The 18,703-nt window shown below is 45.8% G+C and overlaps 1 protein-coding gene across 2 annotated transcripts in view; it reads left to right on the top strand.

Moving 5' to 3' along the window:
* Window positions 1–18,703, top strand: part of JADE1 (jade family PHD finger 1) — a 62,079-nt gene that overhangs the window by 37,353 nt on the left and 6,023 nt on the right. For both annotated transcript variants that reach the window (XM_004389272.3, XM_023743153.1), the window contains exons 6-10: window positions 3,332–3,543; window positions 6,298–6,465; window positions 7,750–7,866; window positions 11,428–11,949; window positions 18,072–18,189. In XM_004389272.3, the coding sequence (XP_004389329.1) occupies window positions 3,332–3,543; window positions 6,298–6,465; window positions 7,750–7,866; window positions 11,428–11,949; window positions 18,072–18,189 (1,137 nt within the window). The remainder of the gene's footprint in view (window positions 1–3,331; window positions 3,544–6,297; window positions 6,466–7,749; window positions 7,867–11,427; window positions 11,950–18,071; window positions 18,190–18,703) is intronic.

Here is an 18,703-nt window from a genome sequence, read left to right as displayed (position 1 = left end):
GTGTGGGTTTGAACCACCCACCTTTCGCAAACTGTTTGTGACATCCAGGGACCTATTTAGGCATGTAGGTGGGTAGTAAAAGCTCCTCATTTCTTGGGGAAGCCAGCTCCATCATAGCTTCAGTTAGTCTCAGAGTCAGTGGCCCTTTTTTAGAGATGAACTTGTGTGAAGATGGCAGATGTGTTGAGATGGACTCAGAGCCTATGTGTGGCTCAGCAGACAAAGTGGTGGGACTGAGGAGGGATATTTTCCTTGGGCCTGGGATGGGAGCAGGGCTCTGAGTGGCTCAGGTGCTGTGGACACCCATTCTTGCTCTGATCAAACCTCTTAATTCATTGACCCTGGAGAATTGCCATTCAGAGAAGTTAAGTGATTCCCCAAGGTCACAGAAGGGTCTGGGCCACTTGATGTCCTGCTCTAGTGTTTTGTTTTGTTTTGTTTTGCTTTTTTCCTATGATGTCACTCAAATTCCCTTTTTCTTCACCCGTGACCTGCTATCTCTCAAAATGAAGTCCACTCCAGCCAGGCTCACTCTTTTCCAAGCTTGTTACTTGTGTTTTCACCTTAGTGATTTTCCTTAGGTCCTGTTCCAAACCTGGAGTGCTTTTTCCACTCACCTGCTTATCTCTGTCCTGGCTGTCCTTCAGGGAAGCTTTACCTTAGCTGAGTACTCGTCCCTCACAGCCTGTTTCCTGTAAGGGATTCATTTTGTGTATGTGGAAACTGGAGCTTCTGCACCTCACTTTCTTGTTTCTTACTGTGTCGAGACCAGGATGGCATGTAGGTCTCATTGTCTCATATTGCATGCCAATTCTAAGTGCTCAGGGTTGCCTTGAGCATTATAACGAGAAAGACTGTGAGGTCAGGTCTGGGCTCAGTGTGGAAGACTGTGAGGATTGATCAGCAGTGTGTGCCGTGGGCTCCTGGTGGGGAAGTGTTGGTTCAGGCTATTATTTGCAATCTAAAAAAACCAGTTGCCCTCTAGTAGATCCCAGCTCATGGCGACCCCATGTGTGTCAGAGTAGAACGGTGCTCCATAGGGTTTTCAGTGCCTGATTTTTCAGAAGTAGATCACAAGGCCTTTCTTCTGAGGTACCTGTAGAGGACTTGAATCTCCAACCTTTGAGCTAGCAGTGGAGCCCATTAGGTGTTTGCACCACCCAGGGACTCTCATTTGAAATCTGTTGTTGTTGTGTACCGTCAAGTGATTCCAACTCATAGTGACCCTATGTGACAAAGTAGGACTGCCCTATAGGGTTTTCTAGACTGTAGTCTTTGTGGAAGCAGATCGCCAGGTCTTTCTCTCACAGAGGCGCTGGTGAATTCGAACTGCTGACGTTTCTGTTAGCAGTGTTCCATCTAGCACATACCAAAAAACCAAACCTGTTGCCGTCAAGTTGATTCTGACTTATAGTGACCCTATAGGACAGAGCAGAACTACCCCGCAGGATTTTAGAGAGCAGCTGATGGATTCAAACTGCGGACCTTTTGGTTAGCAGCCTAACTCTTAACCACTGCACCACCAGTGCTCCAGTCTAGCACATGGTAAATACTAAATGTTTGGTGGTGACAGATTTGACAGCCCCGAAGGGCAAAAACTGTGTCATTTCTTTGCATCATCCATAGAGTCTAGCCCAGGGCCTGCCGTGTAGTAAATGCTTATTGTTGTCTTGCCATGATGCTGATCTTGCCATGATGCTGATCGACCAGTTGAGGGAACCGTAATGGTCCCAAGTGTAGAGTGAGCCAAGTGCTGTCATTTTCTACTTGGTGGGTCACTCTGGTACTTTGACAGACTAAATTTTTTTCCCTTTGTTATAGTCCTTGCTTTTATGTATTAGTGACCAGAAAGAACAGGGCCAGGAGGTTATTTGATAGCATCTGTTCAGAAGTTTTTCAGGCTCTCTTGGAACTGAATACTATATTTTATCTTCATAGGTTATAAAGTTGTACTTTGTAAGCAACTTTCTAAAGACCAGTGTAATGCACTTGGCTGGCTCGAGGTGTCCTGTGCTAAGTCGGAGGATACAGCCAAAGACACTTGGCGCATCTGTGAATGGTTTAAAAAATAAGTACTGGGCTAACTCATCAGGTTTAAAAATATTGGTGAATACTTTGGTGGAAGAAATTATGCACCTGTATAGCTAATAACATAAACACATGCTTAAAGACTTTTGTCTTAGCTGTTATTGGTCTTTTTTATAGTAAAAATTAGTTATAGGGCATAGTGTTGAATTTTCAAAGCCAGTACTCTTACCAGTACTGATGGAGGAATTGGAATGGAAAGCACCTGGCCCCGCAGACACCATGTCATAATACAATAGGATTTGAGATGGTCGGGTGGCTTTTTTTGAATATGTGTTTAGGGCTCATCACACTGTCGGCCCTAATGTGTTTTAATTTTTAAAACTTGAGTTAATATGACAGTTTTGAAATACACGCTAATGTATAAAAATTGTTGGCTTCAATGACATTTCCATTGTTTGTGGCTGTTTAAATGTCTTGTTTGAACATTTTTTTAATACTTTTTTTTTCCCTCTGCACAAGTATTTTCATTGTAGGGAACTTGGAAAATATCCACAAATAGAAAAAAAATAAAAGTCTTATGATTCCACTTACTAGCTATAACCACAATAACCACTCGAAATTTAATTTTGATCGTTCTTGCGTAAGAATGTATTTTATTTGATTCGCAGTGAACTATCTTCTTTGCTTCAGACGTTTCCATGCATCCGATTAACCATTCATCTCAACTTAGCAGAACTCAGAGAGTGAAGCAAGATAAACCAGTTAACCACATCCGAGGGCTCACAGTGAATTCTGTTTTGAGAGCACTGTTTTAAGCACCACAAAAGGGATTTTTTTTGTAAAAAAAAAAAAAAAAAAACCCAAACCATAATATGTTGTGGTCATGGTTTTGAGGTCACTTACATGTTAGTTATTATGTATAGTAATTATAGTGAAGTGACATTTAACAGTATATGTACTTAATATCCTGGAACTGTTTGGGGATTTATCTTTTACTTTGTATTTACTGCACCATACTTTCAGTGCCTGACCATAAGGAACAAATTATTGCACAGAAGACTGTTTCTATCTTTTAATTTAAGGATCATTCCTTGGATGGATCTGAGAGGCATTTAATAGAAAATGTTTGAGGCACCAAGGGTTGGATTGATTTATAATATTATTTATGTATTGTAAAACTATAAGCACAGATAAATCAGTCACCATGAGTTGGAGCTGACTAGACAGCAGCTAACAGCAACATTTATTATAATGTTTGTTCATATGGGTCTATTAAAATGGGTTTGTGGTATTCTTCCTTCAGGAATGCCTGAACTAGACGAGCACACCATGGAAAGGGTCCTGGAGGAATTTGAACAGCGATGTTACGACAACATGAGCCACGCTATTGAGACTGAAGAAGGGCTGGGGATCGAATACGACGAAGATGTTGTCTGTGATGTCTGCCAGTCACCTGACGGTGAGGATGGCAACGAGATGGTGTTCTGTGACAAATGCAACATCTGCGTGCACCAGGTATGCCAGGAGTGTGGCCCAGAAGCCACCCAAGTTGTGAGCCCATCTGCCAGCAGGGAGCGTCAGGGTTCTTTCTCCAAACGGGGTCTGTTTTCCCACCATCCTAGGTGATTAAAGAAAAGTGCCCTGGAGACAACACCTGCTTTCCACCCCCGACAGACGTTTATGGTGTTTATTCTTGCTACTTTTACAACAGTAACACTGAGATCCTCTGTGGAACTATTCGTCCTTCATTGAGTGTTTTTATTCCTGTCCATGGAAGTCAGGTTTACTGAAACAGAATATAGGAGCCCCCTGTGCCCTTTTGTGTCACCTGAGTTTAAGTATTAAGAATACTGGAAAAAAATTCCTTGAAAGGTGGTTAGTTTGCTAATATGTGTTAGTGGATAAACTGAGCTGTTAAAGGAGAGGCAAGAGGCCCCTTTTCTTGAAGGTCATTTCCTGCCCTTCTTAATGCCATGCATAGAAAGGTAACTCCTTCGACTGCAGTGAGGATGGGCACTGGGTAATTTAAAAAGCTTGTGACGGTCTCAGTGCCTCTTACCACTTTTATTTATTTTTTAATGCAATAATGAAGTAATTCGGATTTGTGTGGGGACGCAGGCCTACATACGCACTTGTGATTTACAAGGCTGTTCTGAGGTACTTCCTTTGAGTTCACCTGTTGATGCTGACATTTAAAAAGACTTAAAAGAGAGACCTGTGTGGATAGTTGCTGGGGTGACCTTTCGGGAAGAAGAATCAAGTTTGCTCTGTGACGTTTTTGATTATCATTTTCCTTATAGGCATGTCTGCCTCTTGGGCTCTGACCGAGAACTTCCCCAGCGTGCCCTTGTTCCAGCTCTTCTTGAGGAGGAGACTTGAGACCATAATCTCTTGTTTTAGTGATGTTGTAGGCCATCTTGCAGCTCTGACATTTCAGATTGTCGAAGAAGCCTCCTTAGGATGATGGAGAATGCTGTTAGTGGTTGTGCTGTGCTGTGACCATGAGTAGTGTGACTAACACTGATGCCTTTTTTGTTGCTCATGCTTCCCCTGAGTACTTGGGTGACTTTTCAGTCTTTTTCCTGCCATGATGTGTATATGTACATATATATATATTTTTCTCCTGTGAAAACTTTTGTTTGAAAAAAGGGTTCTGCTACTAAAAACTTGAAAACCACTAGTCAGACTCTCTAATTTATGTGATGTCAGGGTGAAGGCTCTTTGGGTCACACAGTGGGTTAATGGCAGAGTTGGAATTGGAACCCAGGGCTCTGGACCCCCCAGGCCCCTCTGTTCTCCCTGCTGTACTACATTGTCTCTCTTCCTTAACATGAACTTTTTTTTAAAATTCCTTCATAGCTTGTCTTTATGGCGTATTTTAATCTTTTTAATTAGCTTAGACCTGCTTTTCGAGTAAAAAAAATTGTCTCTTCAGATGTGACTTTTCTCTAGAATGCCTGATACAGGCAGTGTATAGCCACTTTTCCTCTGTGAAACCTTACTAATGTCATTTAGCTCCATTAACGTTTTTATTTTCCAGTGAATCTGTGTTGACAGTGGCTCATTCATGGCACCAGCGGAGCCTCCTAAGCTCCACTCTTAGGGTTACTTCACTTTGCTTGACTCTCATCCTTGTGGTTTCCTCTTTGCCTTCTGGAAATTCAGATCGCATAGCGGCTGTGTTTTTTTCTGTCTGGAGAGCTGGAGCTATGTTACTGTGACTCTCAACTTCCTGACTTCCAGTTCACATAAGGATAAAGTTCTGAACAGTTTGGTTTTCAAAAGGCTCTGAATGTGCTCCCGGTACCATGGCGGTTTTGTTTCTTCACTTCGCTTACTTAACATTTGCCTTTTCTCTCTTTAAGCCATCTTAATTACTTGAGTTGTAAAAGCCTTGATTTGTGCAGTTTTTGCTTTCTTGTGTAATTTTGCCGTCTTGTGCGAAACAGGCTTTGTTTTAAGCATCAGCTAAAGAGAGCAAATCCTCTCTTTGTCTAGAATGCCTCGTCTGTGTCTGTGTTCACTGGGAAAGTATTGTGATCGAGCTCAGCCTTGGGAATGAAGACGCTCCTTACTTTGTTTCCATTTCCATTGCCATCTTAATAGCTTGGGAGAGTTTTCTCAAATGCTTTGTACTTCTTCCCCTCCCTTTGTGTCCCCCACCCCTACCAGAAAGCAGAGTATTACCTTCCTCCCACTTAGTCCTATAGAGTGTTTTGAGGATTTTCTGCTCGGTATTTGGAAACTTGGTATAGGTGAGATTCTGTAGCAACATATCAGAGCAGAATTTTGTAGACCTTTTCTCCCCCCAGGTTTTCAGGAACCAAAAAACCAAACCTGTTGCTGTTGAGTTGATACCGACTCACGGTGACTCCCTGTGTGTAAGAGTAGAACTGTGCTCCATAGAGTTTTCAATGGCTGCAATCTTTTGGAAGTAGATTGCCAGGCCTTTCTTCTGAGGCACCTCTGGGTGGGTGTAAACCACCAAAGTTTCTGTTAGTAGCCAAGTGCAAACCATTTGCACCACCCAGGGACTCGTTTTCAGAAACAAGTATATATTGTGTCTGCAGATCTGACATGCCTTGCCTCCCACCCCTTCTGGGTGCTGCTATCAGACCGCGTGGCATTTTTCCTGAAGGGAGAGGTTCACAGCTAGGTGGATGTGGTTATTAAAATCTTTCTTGGTGTTTTTAAAAAAGTTAATATAATGGGAAAAATAAATCTTTTCTCTTTCTCTGTTTTCTTTGGGGATGTGCTGTGGCGTCACAGGCCTGTTATGGAATCCTCAAGGTGCCAGAGGGCAGTTGGCTGTGCCGGACATGTGCCCTGGGGGTGCAGCCCAAGTGTTTGCTGTGTCCCAAGAAAGGTGGAGCGATGAAACCGACCCGCAGTGGAACCAAATGGGTCCACGTCAGCTGTGCTCTGTGGATCCCCGAGGTAGGTGTGAATCTTAACAGTACCCTAGCTCAAGAGGTCGGGGCTTCCAACTGGATTGGGTGGGGTGAGGGAACCATTCATAAATGGGCAGCATTGTAGCCAGTGAGTAAAAAGACATCTTTTAATTGCTGCTTGTTTCTTTTTCTCTTAAACGGAATCTCACGCATACTATCATGTTGTCATGGTGTGTAAGTTCTGTGGAAATGTTAACTGGGAGCAGCAGTGAGCTGGAATCTGGGTTGGTGGTGTTTGGCCTCCCTTCAGATATCAACCCAGTTAACCTTCCCCTTCCTGACACACTCTAGGAGCAGACAAGGCCGGTTCTATAAGGATGGGCTGAAAATCCTTGCGTGTGGCGAGCCCTACACGTGGCACCACCCTGGTTCCGAACCACTGCTCTAGGTCACATGTTTGTGATTTTTATGTAAATTCTTACTTAGTGTCAACCTTTTAAATTTCAGGTCTGGTGTAATTTATTTCAAGTCCCAGACCTTGACTAACTTAGTTTGCCCAGCTCTGAGAATAGCATTCGTGATTCAGATTTCAGCATTTTTTGGTACTTGATTTTGCGGCGTTTTTCCTCCTGAGGAAAGTGATATGGGCATGATTTGGATTGAGGCTGAGAAGAGGCAGCCGCGATTGAACGGGTCTTGGTGGTGCTGATCTCACGGTTTGGCATTGGCAGGGTGCAGTTCAGTGACTTGGCCAAGGTCACAGACGCTATCTCACTATCTTGGTGGTTTCCCACTTGGAAAGCAGTGATGTGTTCTGACTGAAGACAATGGCTCTCTTTAGTGAGATAGCTATTAAAAATATATTTAGTTACTCCATTGTTGACAAGTCTTTAAATAGATTTAAGATTGGATTTTTAGTCTTGACCACTTCCTTGTGGGCCAGAAGTTTTGGTAGATTGCACTGTCCTTATAACTTGTGAATCTTTGCCATTCAGGTGAGGAGTGAAAATTGAAGCAGTGAAAATTGGGTTATCTGGGTGTTCCCACACATGGGATGCCTGCGTCGGACAGATACCTGGGTGCATGGAGGGCAAGGGGCATTAGGACTGGGCTCCAGGCTCCACCACTGTTGGTCCACAGTTGGGCCCCTGCTCTGTCTTGGTGCTTTTGAAGTAGGGATTTGCTTGTTCTGGGAGGGTTAGCTTCCTTTGCCAAGTGAGTGGTAGGAGGGGTGCGGGAAAGTAATGGATCTGTAAGTTTCAACTTGCCATTTTTCAGTCTCTGTCTGATGACCCCCATCACCCTGTCTTGCTCTTTCTCGGGTGTCTAGGTAAGCATCGGCAGCCCCGAGAAGATGGAGCCCATCACCAAGGTCTCGCACATCCCCAGCAGCCGGTGGGCGCTCGTGTGCAGCCTCTGCAATGAGAAGTTTGGGGCCTCCATACAGGTAATTAGTGTGTAAGAATGGCTTCCTTTTCTTCCCCCAAGGACTGGGAGCAGGACGAGGGAGGACTTTCTGAACTGTTGGAGGGCGTGGAGTTGGGACTAGAATCCAGGAGGCAGGACGAGAGTCTGACAGCCCTTCGGCGGGTCCGTAGGGCTGACTCGGCGTGGTGCGAACACCTTCAGTTGGCTGATGGCATCCAGTGTAACCAGAGCCTGAGCTGTAACAGTCACAGGGTAATCCAGAAGTCCACCCGTGCTTCGAGGCAGTTCCTGTTTGTCTCCAGGTCTTCCCTTTCTGCCCCAAGCCTGGCATCATAGCATCTTTCCACAGCAGGCACCTTCTGGAAGAACAGAACCTTACAGGCACACTTCTTGATGTGGGACTTGAGGGTTGGCCCTCCTCTCACCTGGGTGTCACAGGTGTGCAGCTGGCTGCCTCCTGAGGCTGCTGGTTCCCCAGGTGTGTGTGTGAGGTGTGTTCATGCCTGGGTACACACGTGCTGGTAGTCAGCTTGGCATGCAGTGCTTTTGCATTTGGTAAGACACAAACTCCTTGGAGCTCCGACTGGGTAGAGGGGCAGATATGAGGTGCTGCAGCGTTATCTGAACACGGCCTGGATATCTGATCTTAGTGGCCTCATATGTGAGAGGGAGCGAGTGAGACTACCAGAGAGAGAGAAAAAGAGAGTGAGCACCTGTGTAAAAATTGTCACGCATTTTCTGTGTCCAGATGCAGAGATGCTTAGAAGGTTGTGAGACAGATAGAATTGAGGAGGGAATTTGGGGCCTTGCTGTCCATTTCATGTTATATCTAAAACCCTACCCAGGAAGTTAATTTCTGGGTCTCATCTTCTTGCCATTAAACAATCATGATTTGAGAGGCCTGAAATACTGCTTCCCAGTCTCCAAAAGTTGTGTTTTGCTCACATTGGTCCTACAGGCCAAGGCCAGCCCTTCCTCTGGGAGGTACAGGGCAGGGCCACACGGGCTCTGCGTTAGCTTCCTCGTCCCTTTCTGAGAGCAGAGGCACTGTCTTGGGGCGGCTTCTCTCTTGATGCAGGAGACACAGCAGCTAAGCACAGACACAGACTCCACGGGTATGGTCAGAGTGCCAGTCGTGGGCCTTGCAGAAGTAACCTCATTTGGCAAGCTCAGTCTGTGCTTTGGCACATAAATACTTCTTTCGGTTAGGTACCCACTGACTGCTGTTTTAAAATTTTTTTCATTTCTTTACAGGCTGTTTTCTTTGTTATCACTTGCACCGGTGTCCATGAATCCAAAATGTAACAAGTGTTCGGAGGGTGGGTCATGAGAGCAGCTGGCTGGGGGATTTCGTTGGGGGAATACTTGAAAAGAGTGAAGAATTTTTTGTGTGATAGAATTTCTTTAAAACTCAAAACATGACAGAAACCGCTGGCCTGAGGGTTGGATTGGGGAAGGAGAATGGAGGAGATCCTCAAGTACAGCTTTGAAATACAAAAAGGCATTTGTTGTGTGCGTGCGTGCGTGCGTGCATGTACATGTGTGTGCACTTGCCGGAAACAAGCTGTGACAAACCAAGGAAAATGGAAATTGTTTTCTCCCAAGTTACCTGACGTTCTCCTGAGGATCGAATTCTTTCCCTTTCCTCAGCAAGTCAACTCTGGTCTTGAATTGATGTTTAAAAGAGGTGGGTGAATGGGATCTTTGTCTCTCTTTTGAAGAGAGATGATCTAATGACCTCTTTTTCCAAGAACATTAATTTAAAGGAGATGAAGCCAAGGCGGGCTGGTGATTTCTCATATCTTTACAGAATGGATTGATTTTATTAAAGAATTCCTCTCTGAAATGCCTGCAGCTGTGAAGGCTCTGGTTTACGTTTCTCTAACATCTGTTTGCTGAGTCAACCTGAATAGGAAAACCCAGAGGAAGGCCATTTGGCGCCTTTACAAAGTCCTGTATAAATGTTCCACTGCAGCTCATTTCTCTTTAAGGTCAGAGCACTTGGGTGAAGTGTAGTTGAAGCCATACACAGATAGTGTCTCAGTCACTTGCTCCCACTTTTCCCTCCCACTTGGCTGTGTGCTGAAAGGGAGAGCCACTTTGTGCTTTAATGATAGTGGCCAGGTTGGTGTGTGTGTTCTACCACCAAAGCCGATTTCATGCATTTTTGGGGATTGAGGTTATTTATAGACAAAGTTAGAGATTTGCATTAGTTCATGTGCTTTCAGGTGTTTGTTCGTGGGGGAATGGTGGAGAGAGTAGAACTTTTTCTGTACATCTGAGTGAAAGAGAGACACCTCATAGTAATGGAAGACATCACGCTGGCAGAGCGTCACCTCTTAAATGCGAACACGATCGGGGAAAAGGCCCCAACTCCAGCCTCTGCCATTTGTGGTTATGTGATTCTGGGCATGTTGAGTGAGTTTAATTAAGCTTCATAGTTGGCCCGGAGCCACTGGATTGTGCTCCTCTGGGCAGTGGCAGCCCTGGCGCACCCAGGGGACCGCATGGCCTCACGCAACACAGCCCTGCTTTTAAGGGACTGGCTTCAGTCACCACAAGGAGCCTCCTTCCAGGGATTCGCTCAGCAAGATCAGATGCAGAGAAGTTAATCACTTCTCCCAGCCAGGCCTTTGGCTTACAGGGCCTCTGGCTTGTCATCCAGATCAAAGGCACTCAGTTCCAGCTCTGATTAAGCAGTAGGAGGGGAGGTGTTTAGTGAGCAGGGGAAGCGCAGCTTTACGATGCCTGGCCTTCAGGTTGACCTCCGGCTACCACAGGAAGTGGGTCCCTCGTATTTTGCTGCTGCTCTTCAGTTAGCCCAAAATGACAGCGGAGGGGCCAGCGCCTGCTGGGTGTGGAGCACAAGGTCCCCGTGCTCAGAGCCTCCTGGGTTCCCTGCAGCTGCTGCGTTAGCGGAGCTTCCTCCGTGTCTTTCCTGGGCTTGATTCGTTTTGTCTCCCCTTCCTTTCCACTCTTCATCTGGGGCTTTTTATTCACCCGCCCCAGCTTCAGCCCCCGGTGCTTCTACCAGGAAGTGTTCCGTTTATTTTCCTGCTTGCTTGGGGCTCTTCTTTGCTAGGGGCTAGGAATGAAGACTCATGTTCCTTTTAAAACATTGACTTGTAATCATTGTTAACAAGGAGAGTCTTACCGTTCAGGCTTTTTAGATAAACACCAGAAGAGCTCAAATCCACAAGAAAAATCAAATTGATGCCTCTGTATAGTCTGCATAGAGATCACATCCTTCTGTGTATGACTCTAGTGCCACGTGAGCCACTAGTAAAATTGTTTCTGCTTTAAGAGGGAATTTGAATGTGGGCACTTTTCTGACAAGGTTCTGGTTTGGTTTACAAAACCTTTCAACTAAAGAGCTCCCTTAAATCCCAAACCCTGCCTTACCTAGAACATGGTTTGATCTCTCAGGGCTGGTCCGTGTACACTTCCCTGTCCTAGCGAATGCCTGAAGTACAACTAACTCTTCTTTTTGCCTGTCTGTGGGGGTACCTGGCACCAAGGGGCCCCAGTCATTGTCACTCCATAATGGTCTTTTCTCTTGTTCTCTGCGTGTTCTCGCCAGTGCTCCGTGAAGAACTGCCGCACAGCCTTCCACGTGACCTGTGCTTTCGATCGGGGCCTGGAGATGAAGACCATCCTGGCGGAGAACGATGAAGTCAAGTTCAAGTCCTACTGCCCAAAGCACAGCTCCCATGGGAAACCTGAGGAGGGCCTGGGCAAGGGGGCCGCTCAGGAGAACGGGGGCCCTGAGTGTTCCCCCCGGAACCCGCCAGAGCCCTTTGCCAGCCTGGAGCAGAACCGGGAGGAGGCCCACCGGGTGAGTGTGCGGAAGCAGAAGCTGCAGCAGCTGGAGGACGAGTTCTACACTTTCGTCAACCTGCTGGATGTTGCCAGGGCCCTGCGGCTGCCTGAGGAGGTGGTGGATTTCCTGTACCAGTACTGGAAGCTGAAGAGGAAGGTCAACTTCAACAAGCCCCTGATCACTCCAAAGAAAGACGAAGAGGACAATCTAGCGAAACGGGAGCAGGATGTCTTGTTTAGGAGGCTGCAGCTGTTCACGCACCTGCGGCAGGACCTGGAGAGGGTAATGATTGACACTGACACCTTATAGTGACTTAGCAAAGAAGATTGCAAGGAGTCGAACACTTGCCCAGAGCAAGAAGTGATAGCCAGTTTCATTTATTCTCAGATCCTTGTACATACTGCAGCATGAGGTTGGGTCGGTTACATATAATTATGGGCTGGTAAACTCATTGTACTTATGTGCAAGACTGCCACAGAGGGGCGAGCTTCTCTGTGATTTTTTTTTTTCCTTTAACACTTACCCATTAATCCTTACTGTTGTTCTGCAAGATCAAACAGGATGTGTCGTTCTCTCTGCACCCCCCCGCCCCGCCCCCTGCATTCTAGAGCTAGAGGGAGCTGAGCCCTAGGAAAAAGGCCAAGGGATTGGCTCCGAATTGTTTACAAACTGAGTTAGAAAATCAGAATGGATTTGATTTGTGGGGGACAGAGGTAGGACAATCTCTTGTTCAACCTGGGGAAATACTAGGTGCTGGCAATGGGCTCATTACGGAGAGCTAAGTTCTTCTGCCTCCCACTGCCCGCCCTCGTGTTTCGACTAATTCACGGGGCGCATTCCCAGCACTGTCACAGAACAGAGCAGGAGATGGGTGCTGGTGTGTGTGCAGAACTTCCATACACATGCTTATTTGTTACAGAAGACACTTTCTGGCAGTGAGGTGCTAAGTCATCACTGAGGCTGTGTACAGACTACGTGTGTGTGTCTGTGTCTGTGTGGTGTGTGTCTGTGTGTGGGTGTGGGGTAGGATTCCCGGTGCACAGGGCCATCAGGGCTGTCTGAGGAGCCCAGGAATGCTCAGCACACCACAGATGTGTTCTTTATCACACTACTGGATTGCTGAATGTAGTGGCTGTTGGCTGCCAGAGCTTCAGCTGATGGCACTGCCTTCAGTGGTTCGCTGCTTTGTGCCTCCCCCAGTCTCCGTTGGCCTTGAGTCCCAGTCAGCTGGACCTCCCTCCCCGCTACAGGAATAATTAGGAGTGGGCTGTCTTGCCCCCAGGGCCTCTTGCTTCCTGCAGGTAGTTTCTGACTGAGGCTTGCTAATTGGGGATGCCATCTTCCAGCACCTCCTGCATTAACTCCTCTAACTCCCCTGGATCTGATTCATTAGTGTGCAGGAGGTGGGACTGAGGCTTTCTGGCCTGAAGCAGCCTGCACTGAAAGGCACCCAAGTGGCCTGAAACAGTTAACGCATCTCCCCCAAGCACCTGACTTATTAGTGGGGAGTGATTCACCTGCCTGGGAGACGATCTGACTCATGGTGATTTGAAATGTGAGTGTGGGCAAAGGATAAACTTGGAGAAGTATTGAACCAAAAAATCCAGATCTCACAGAGACCCGTCTCTCCCTGTTAGAGATGGCGTAGGAGTGAAAATATGTTTAAGTGGTCATTAGAGACCCTTTAGGATGTGACCTGAGTGCACCAGGTTAAGACTCAGGGAAGGTGGGCGCTTCAGGCAGAGGTGGCGCCCATTGGAAGGGTTTGTGAGGTTTTTGTGCTCCCATCTGCCCCCTGGTGGTGAGTGTAAAGAAGACCTTGCCTTTCAACCACATGTATGTGTGGCATTTTTGTTAAGAAATGAGAAAGAGATTCAGGATAAGTTGGAATCCTGGTGAGAAGCCATTATCCCGACCCAGCAGTGGCTGTAACTGGGGTGCATGAGCTATGGAGTCAGATAGTCCTCGGGAGGGAAGGACGAGAAGTCTAATGTTTGGACTGTGTTTGTCTCAACAATCACCACAAAATAAAAAGTGTAGAAAATGCTTGTGGTGTACTAACTCTTTTCTGTGCTGAAGTTACTCAGATTAACACACACTTACAATTTCTAAACATTTTTTGGAGTCATCACTTGTTTTTTGAAGTAGAAATGATACCACTGATGTACGAGAAACAGGGAATAAATAGGATTTGTGTGTGTGTGGCATTACTTACATTTAATTTATTAAAGAGCCTAAGAGGTTTTAGGGAATTTAGGGCAGTTTAAAACAAGCTTGTTACAGTGAAAAAACATGTTTTCCAAAAATCCTGCCATGAGGCATGTGATGGTGGAGGATTAAAAAAATGGAAAGCTTTGCCATACCCCAGAGAGGTCGCACAGTTCTTTGTAATTATAAACAATAAATATATCAGGCCAAAGGCTCATCAGGGCTTGGGGGGACAATAATACTACTAATTTCTTTTCTCAAGTTAGAGTTCTACCTAATTCACACAATAGCATTTCATGGCAGGTACTCAGAATTGGTTAACACATGTGAGTATAATCAAGGCATATGGTCATTTCTAAACTAACAAATGAGTAGCCTTCATTAGAAATGCAAACAACTCGAATGATTATGGTAATTGCTCCTTCCTGCAAATACACACCCTGGGGCCTTGCACACCTGGGTACCAGTCCTGGATCAGGAAGTTAGATGACAGGCGTGGTTTCCAGGAGGGCTTGGGAAGCCAGTACTTTAAGAAGACATGATTGCTGATGTGGTGGTGACCAGATCGAGTTCCCAAGGCCTCCACTTCCCCTTCTGGTGGGAGACTCTTCCCCTGAACCTGGTCTTCTAAAGGAGGCAATGAACATGGGTTCGGCACATGAGTCCTTGCTCAGACAAAGGCATGCTACCTCTGCAGCTTCTGGCTAGTAATATCGAAAGGGAACTAGTCCTGGAGAGCTGTCCTACTCAACACTCACTGCAATGGTCACCTTCGAATACCTGATAGAGACTACAGCCCTCCCCTGAAAAAAAAAGGGCACTTTATGCTCCAATGTTGCAAGCAGTCTCTGGGATTCAAGAAAACCCCGTGATACCATTCTGGATTCCTTAGGGCAGCTTATGGTTCCCGACCAGCAGCGTCAGCATTACCTGGAAACTTATTAGAAATGGGAGTTATTGGACCCCACCCCCGGCCTGGACGCTCTGGCAGGGGGTGGGAGAGCAAGCAATCTGTGTTTCAAGGCTCCCCAGGTTTTCTGATGCCTGCTTGAGTTCGGGAACCACTGCTTTAGGGGAAAGTGTGACTCGGGTTTAACATGGCTGAGAGCACACCCGTGAGCTGGCTGTTCGGGGTACCTCCTTACTGGTAGCTGGCAGAAGCACGGCTTCCAACCAGCTCCTTCTGTTCAAAGCCCTGCTGAGAATTTGCATTTCCACCCTAAGTATACTGAATCTACAGTTTAATAAGATCTCTAACAAGATTCCCCAGGTGATTCCTATGTATAAGTTACTGGGAACTTGTTAGAAATGCAAATTCTCAGCAGGGGTTTGAACCTGAACTAACTAGTTGGAAGTCCTAGGAGGAGGTTGTGTTGAGCAATGTACAGGCCAGGAGAAGCAGGATATATTTTGAGGAGAGTGGAACCTCAGTTCACCTCTGCATACAGAGGCTGCTGATGGAAAGTGTGCTCTAAGGGGAGTTTTTCCAGCCTCAGGGTGGGAGATAAGGCTTAGGGTCGAGGATGTACTCGGTGTTCTGCAGTGTGGTCAGCCAGCCCTGGATTATTCAGGGGCTGATTTGTTCCGATTGAAAATGAAGCAAGACCTTAGCTTTTTTGGCTTCTGTATAGACGTTTCTTATCAGTGAGCTTGGGGAATATAAGTGGGGTTTTTCCGCTTAGCAGTCAAGTCTTTGGGGCGGGGGTGGGGGGTGGGGGGTGGAAGAGTGTTTGCAGCTATCAGAAATAAATTTACATAAGATACAAATTTCCAGGTTCCCTGATTTCCCTGTTTTCATGGAAATTTCAAGTAGGAGAGATGTATCCTACTACAGATATAAATTACATCTGACGTGAGTATGAGACTAGCCTGTCTGCTCCTAGGATGTCAAAGAATTTGTTTCCATTTCTACTTCCAGACGTCAGATTCCCTGTCTTAATGTAAAAACCGTTCTGTGTGTGTGCTTCAGAGGTTTTGAATCTGTGATACAGATTCTGCCCCTTTATTTAAGCTGCAGCTCTTAGTCTCAGCTGGCTGGAGCAACACGTATCAGAACAGTCTGTTAGCCACTTCCAGCCCCAAATCGGTCAGGACTTTTTAAAAGACCATCTACTCGCTGGCCTGGGGAGGTGAGGCTGTGTCAGACAAGAAACATGTCTTAACCAGGGTGAATGACCCCAAAATAACATTTACTCTGAGCTAGGGGGAGTGATTTTCTTAATTCTTTAATTTTTAAAACAGTATTTTATTAAGAAGTGTCAGTAAGATAAGGGGTGTCTGCAGAAATAAAGGAAGATCCTAGTAGTCATTAAATTGGTCCAGGTTCAGAGAAGCCTGACTCAGGTTCCTGTTTAAGCCGGGAAATTGTACCAGGATGCGAACGTGAAAGCCAGCGGCCTGTTTTATATCTCTTATGCCTGTGTCCTCTTGCAAGCAAGAGTGCCTTGAACACAACTTGGAGAAAAATAACTTGAATTGTTAGGGCTCGGAAAGGACGGAAGACCTTAGGGGACGTGTCTGTACATAAGCCAGTGTGCAAGATCTTGTATAAATGGATTGGTGCCACCCAACCACCAAAAGAAGGCTGGTGACTTTTGAACCTTTTCCACGTAAAGTAAGGTGGCAGGGGAAAGGATTGCCCAAGCATAAGGAAGATGCGATTTTTAGGAGAGCAGTCATGTCATTGAGGCTCCTGGGTGGCACAAATGGTTTGCACTTGACTACTAACCTAAAGGTTGGTAGTTTGAACCCACGCACCAGTGCCATGGAAGAAAGGCCTGGCAATCTGCTTCCATAAAGATTATAGCCAAGTAAACCCTATGGAGCAGTTCTACTCTGTAACACATGGGGTCACCATGAGTCTGAATCCACTCAACAGCAACAGGTTTGGTTTGGTTTTTTTGGTAGTTATGACATTCATGGTTGAGGACCCCTGATGGCACAGTGGTTAAAGCGTTCAGCTGCTAACCGAAAGGTGGGCGGTTCAGACCCACCGTCCACTGTGGGAGAAGGATGTGGTAGTCTGCTTCCATGAAGATTACAGCCTTGGAATCCCCATGGGGACGTTCTACTCTCCTGCAGGGTCGCTGTGAAGTTGTAATCGATTCAACGGCAGTGGGTTTGGTTTTTGGTTTTTTTAGGTCATTGATGGTAGGCGCTGATCAGGAGTACTTGGTCACTTTTAATTCCTGCCACTGCGATAAGTTTGGAGGTCTTATCCACGTCATCCTGAGGAAAGATGTAGTTGTATATCCTGTGTGTGGCATTTGACATTTGTATTTTCAGGCCCATGTAATCTAGTCGGGTTTGCCAATAGAGAAGGATATTGGGACCAAAGCATTAAGGGGGTTTACTGACTAATTCTTCCAATTTTGCTTCTGTGGTGACTGATCACAGGTGGCTTTCAAGAGGGGAACAAATCTAAGTATCACTATGGTTACTGAGCATGTACACGGAACCCCAGTGGTTGTACGTCAGCTATGGAGCTCTTTGCACTTGAGTCTTTTCTTCAGTTACTTACAAACGAATCAGGAAGAGGGTGAGACAAGTTTTTCAGACTTGAAAATGTTGACGTAGCAAATCACTGCCAAAGCCGGAAGGAAGTTCCAGGCATTTCTGAGAGTTCATTGTCCAGTCGGCCAAGTTTATTTGGATTCTTGGTGACCATTTGGCCCTGGGCAGGGACATTTTTTTAGGTGGCTCCTCTGCTGATGGCCCTTGACCCTGTGCTTGCCTGGTTCTGTCTTCTGAAGATACTTGATAGATGTGGCAGAGGTGGCTTCTGAGCTGCTCTAAAGCCTTGGACAGTGAATGGGAAGAAGATGAAGGGTGATAAGCAATGTCCTCTGGCAAGAGGTAGCAAGTCCTGACTTGGACACCAGCGGCCTTCTGTTTGCCGGGATGGGCCTAAGGCTGGGTGTGTGCTGCAGGGGGCCTGGCTTTTGTAGGTGTTCCTTCCACAACCTAACCCCCTGCTGTGTTGCTGCTGCCTAAATTGAGGGGTAGATGGCGGAATCTTTATTAGCAGCCCAAAAGGAGATTAGAGATGGAATAAAATTCTTAAAGTACATTTTGATTTCAAATGTCTGTCAAGGTCCTAATAGGGCCAATTTCTCTCAGGTTAAAAAAAAAAAAAAAACACCAAAGTACTGTTATAATGTTATGCTTACTTAGAATCTTTATTCTCTACATTCTAGGTTCGGAACCTCACTTACATGGTGACCCGCAGGGAAAAGATTAAACGATCTGTGTGCAAAGTCCAGGAACAGATATTCAATCTTTACACTAAGCTCTTGGAGCAAGAAAGAATTTCAGGTATGCATTAAGCACTTGTAGGTCAAAATACAGGGCAGGGGTTTATACGCTGTAGAGTACATAACACTTGGTTAGGAGAAAAAAATCATTATTGTTTTCTTTTATCTATCCTATATAAGGATCTGAGAAGTGCAGCCTTGCCATATTTAAAGAAAATCTTTAAGCATTTGAGGCATCATAGTATAGGGGAAAGAGCTATGAATTTGGCCACAAATATGGGTTAAATCCTGTATCCTCTGTTTACAGGCCAAACACAAACAAGCCTCAACTTTCTGAGTCTCAGTTTCCTCACATGTAAAATGGAGATACCTCAAGCTGCTTCCTGGAACTGTTGTGAGGCTCAGATGAGACAGTGACTTATACAAGGCAAAGCACTTGATATCCTTAGGGGGTAGCTAAAGAGAGTTACAGGTTACCTAGCATTTGGATTTGCCTGTAATAGATGGTAAATATGTCTTACGACTACTTGTAAGACACGCACCCCTGTTTAGATAACATCCACAGTGGACTTGGA

Source organism: Trichechus manatus, unplaced genomic scaffold (assembly GCF_000243295.1).
Source record: "Trichechus manatus latirostris isolate Lorelei unplaced genomic scaffold, TriManLat1.0 scaffold00239, whole genome shotgun sequence".
Taxonomy (NCBI): domain Eukaryota; kingdom Metazoa; phylum Chordata; class Mammalia; order Sirenia; family Trichechidae; genus Trichechus; species Trichechus manatus.
This window is presented reverse-complemented; position numbering and strand designations above follow the sequence as displayed.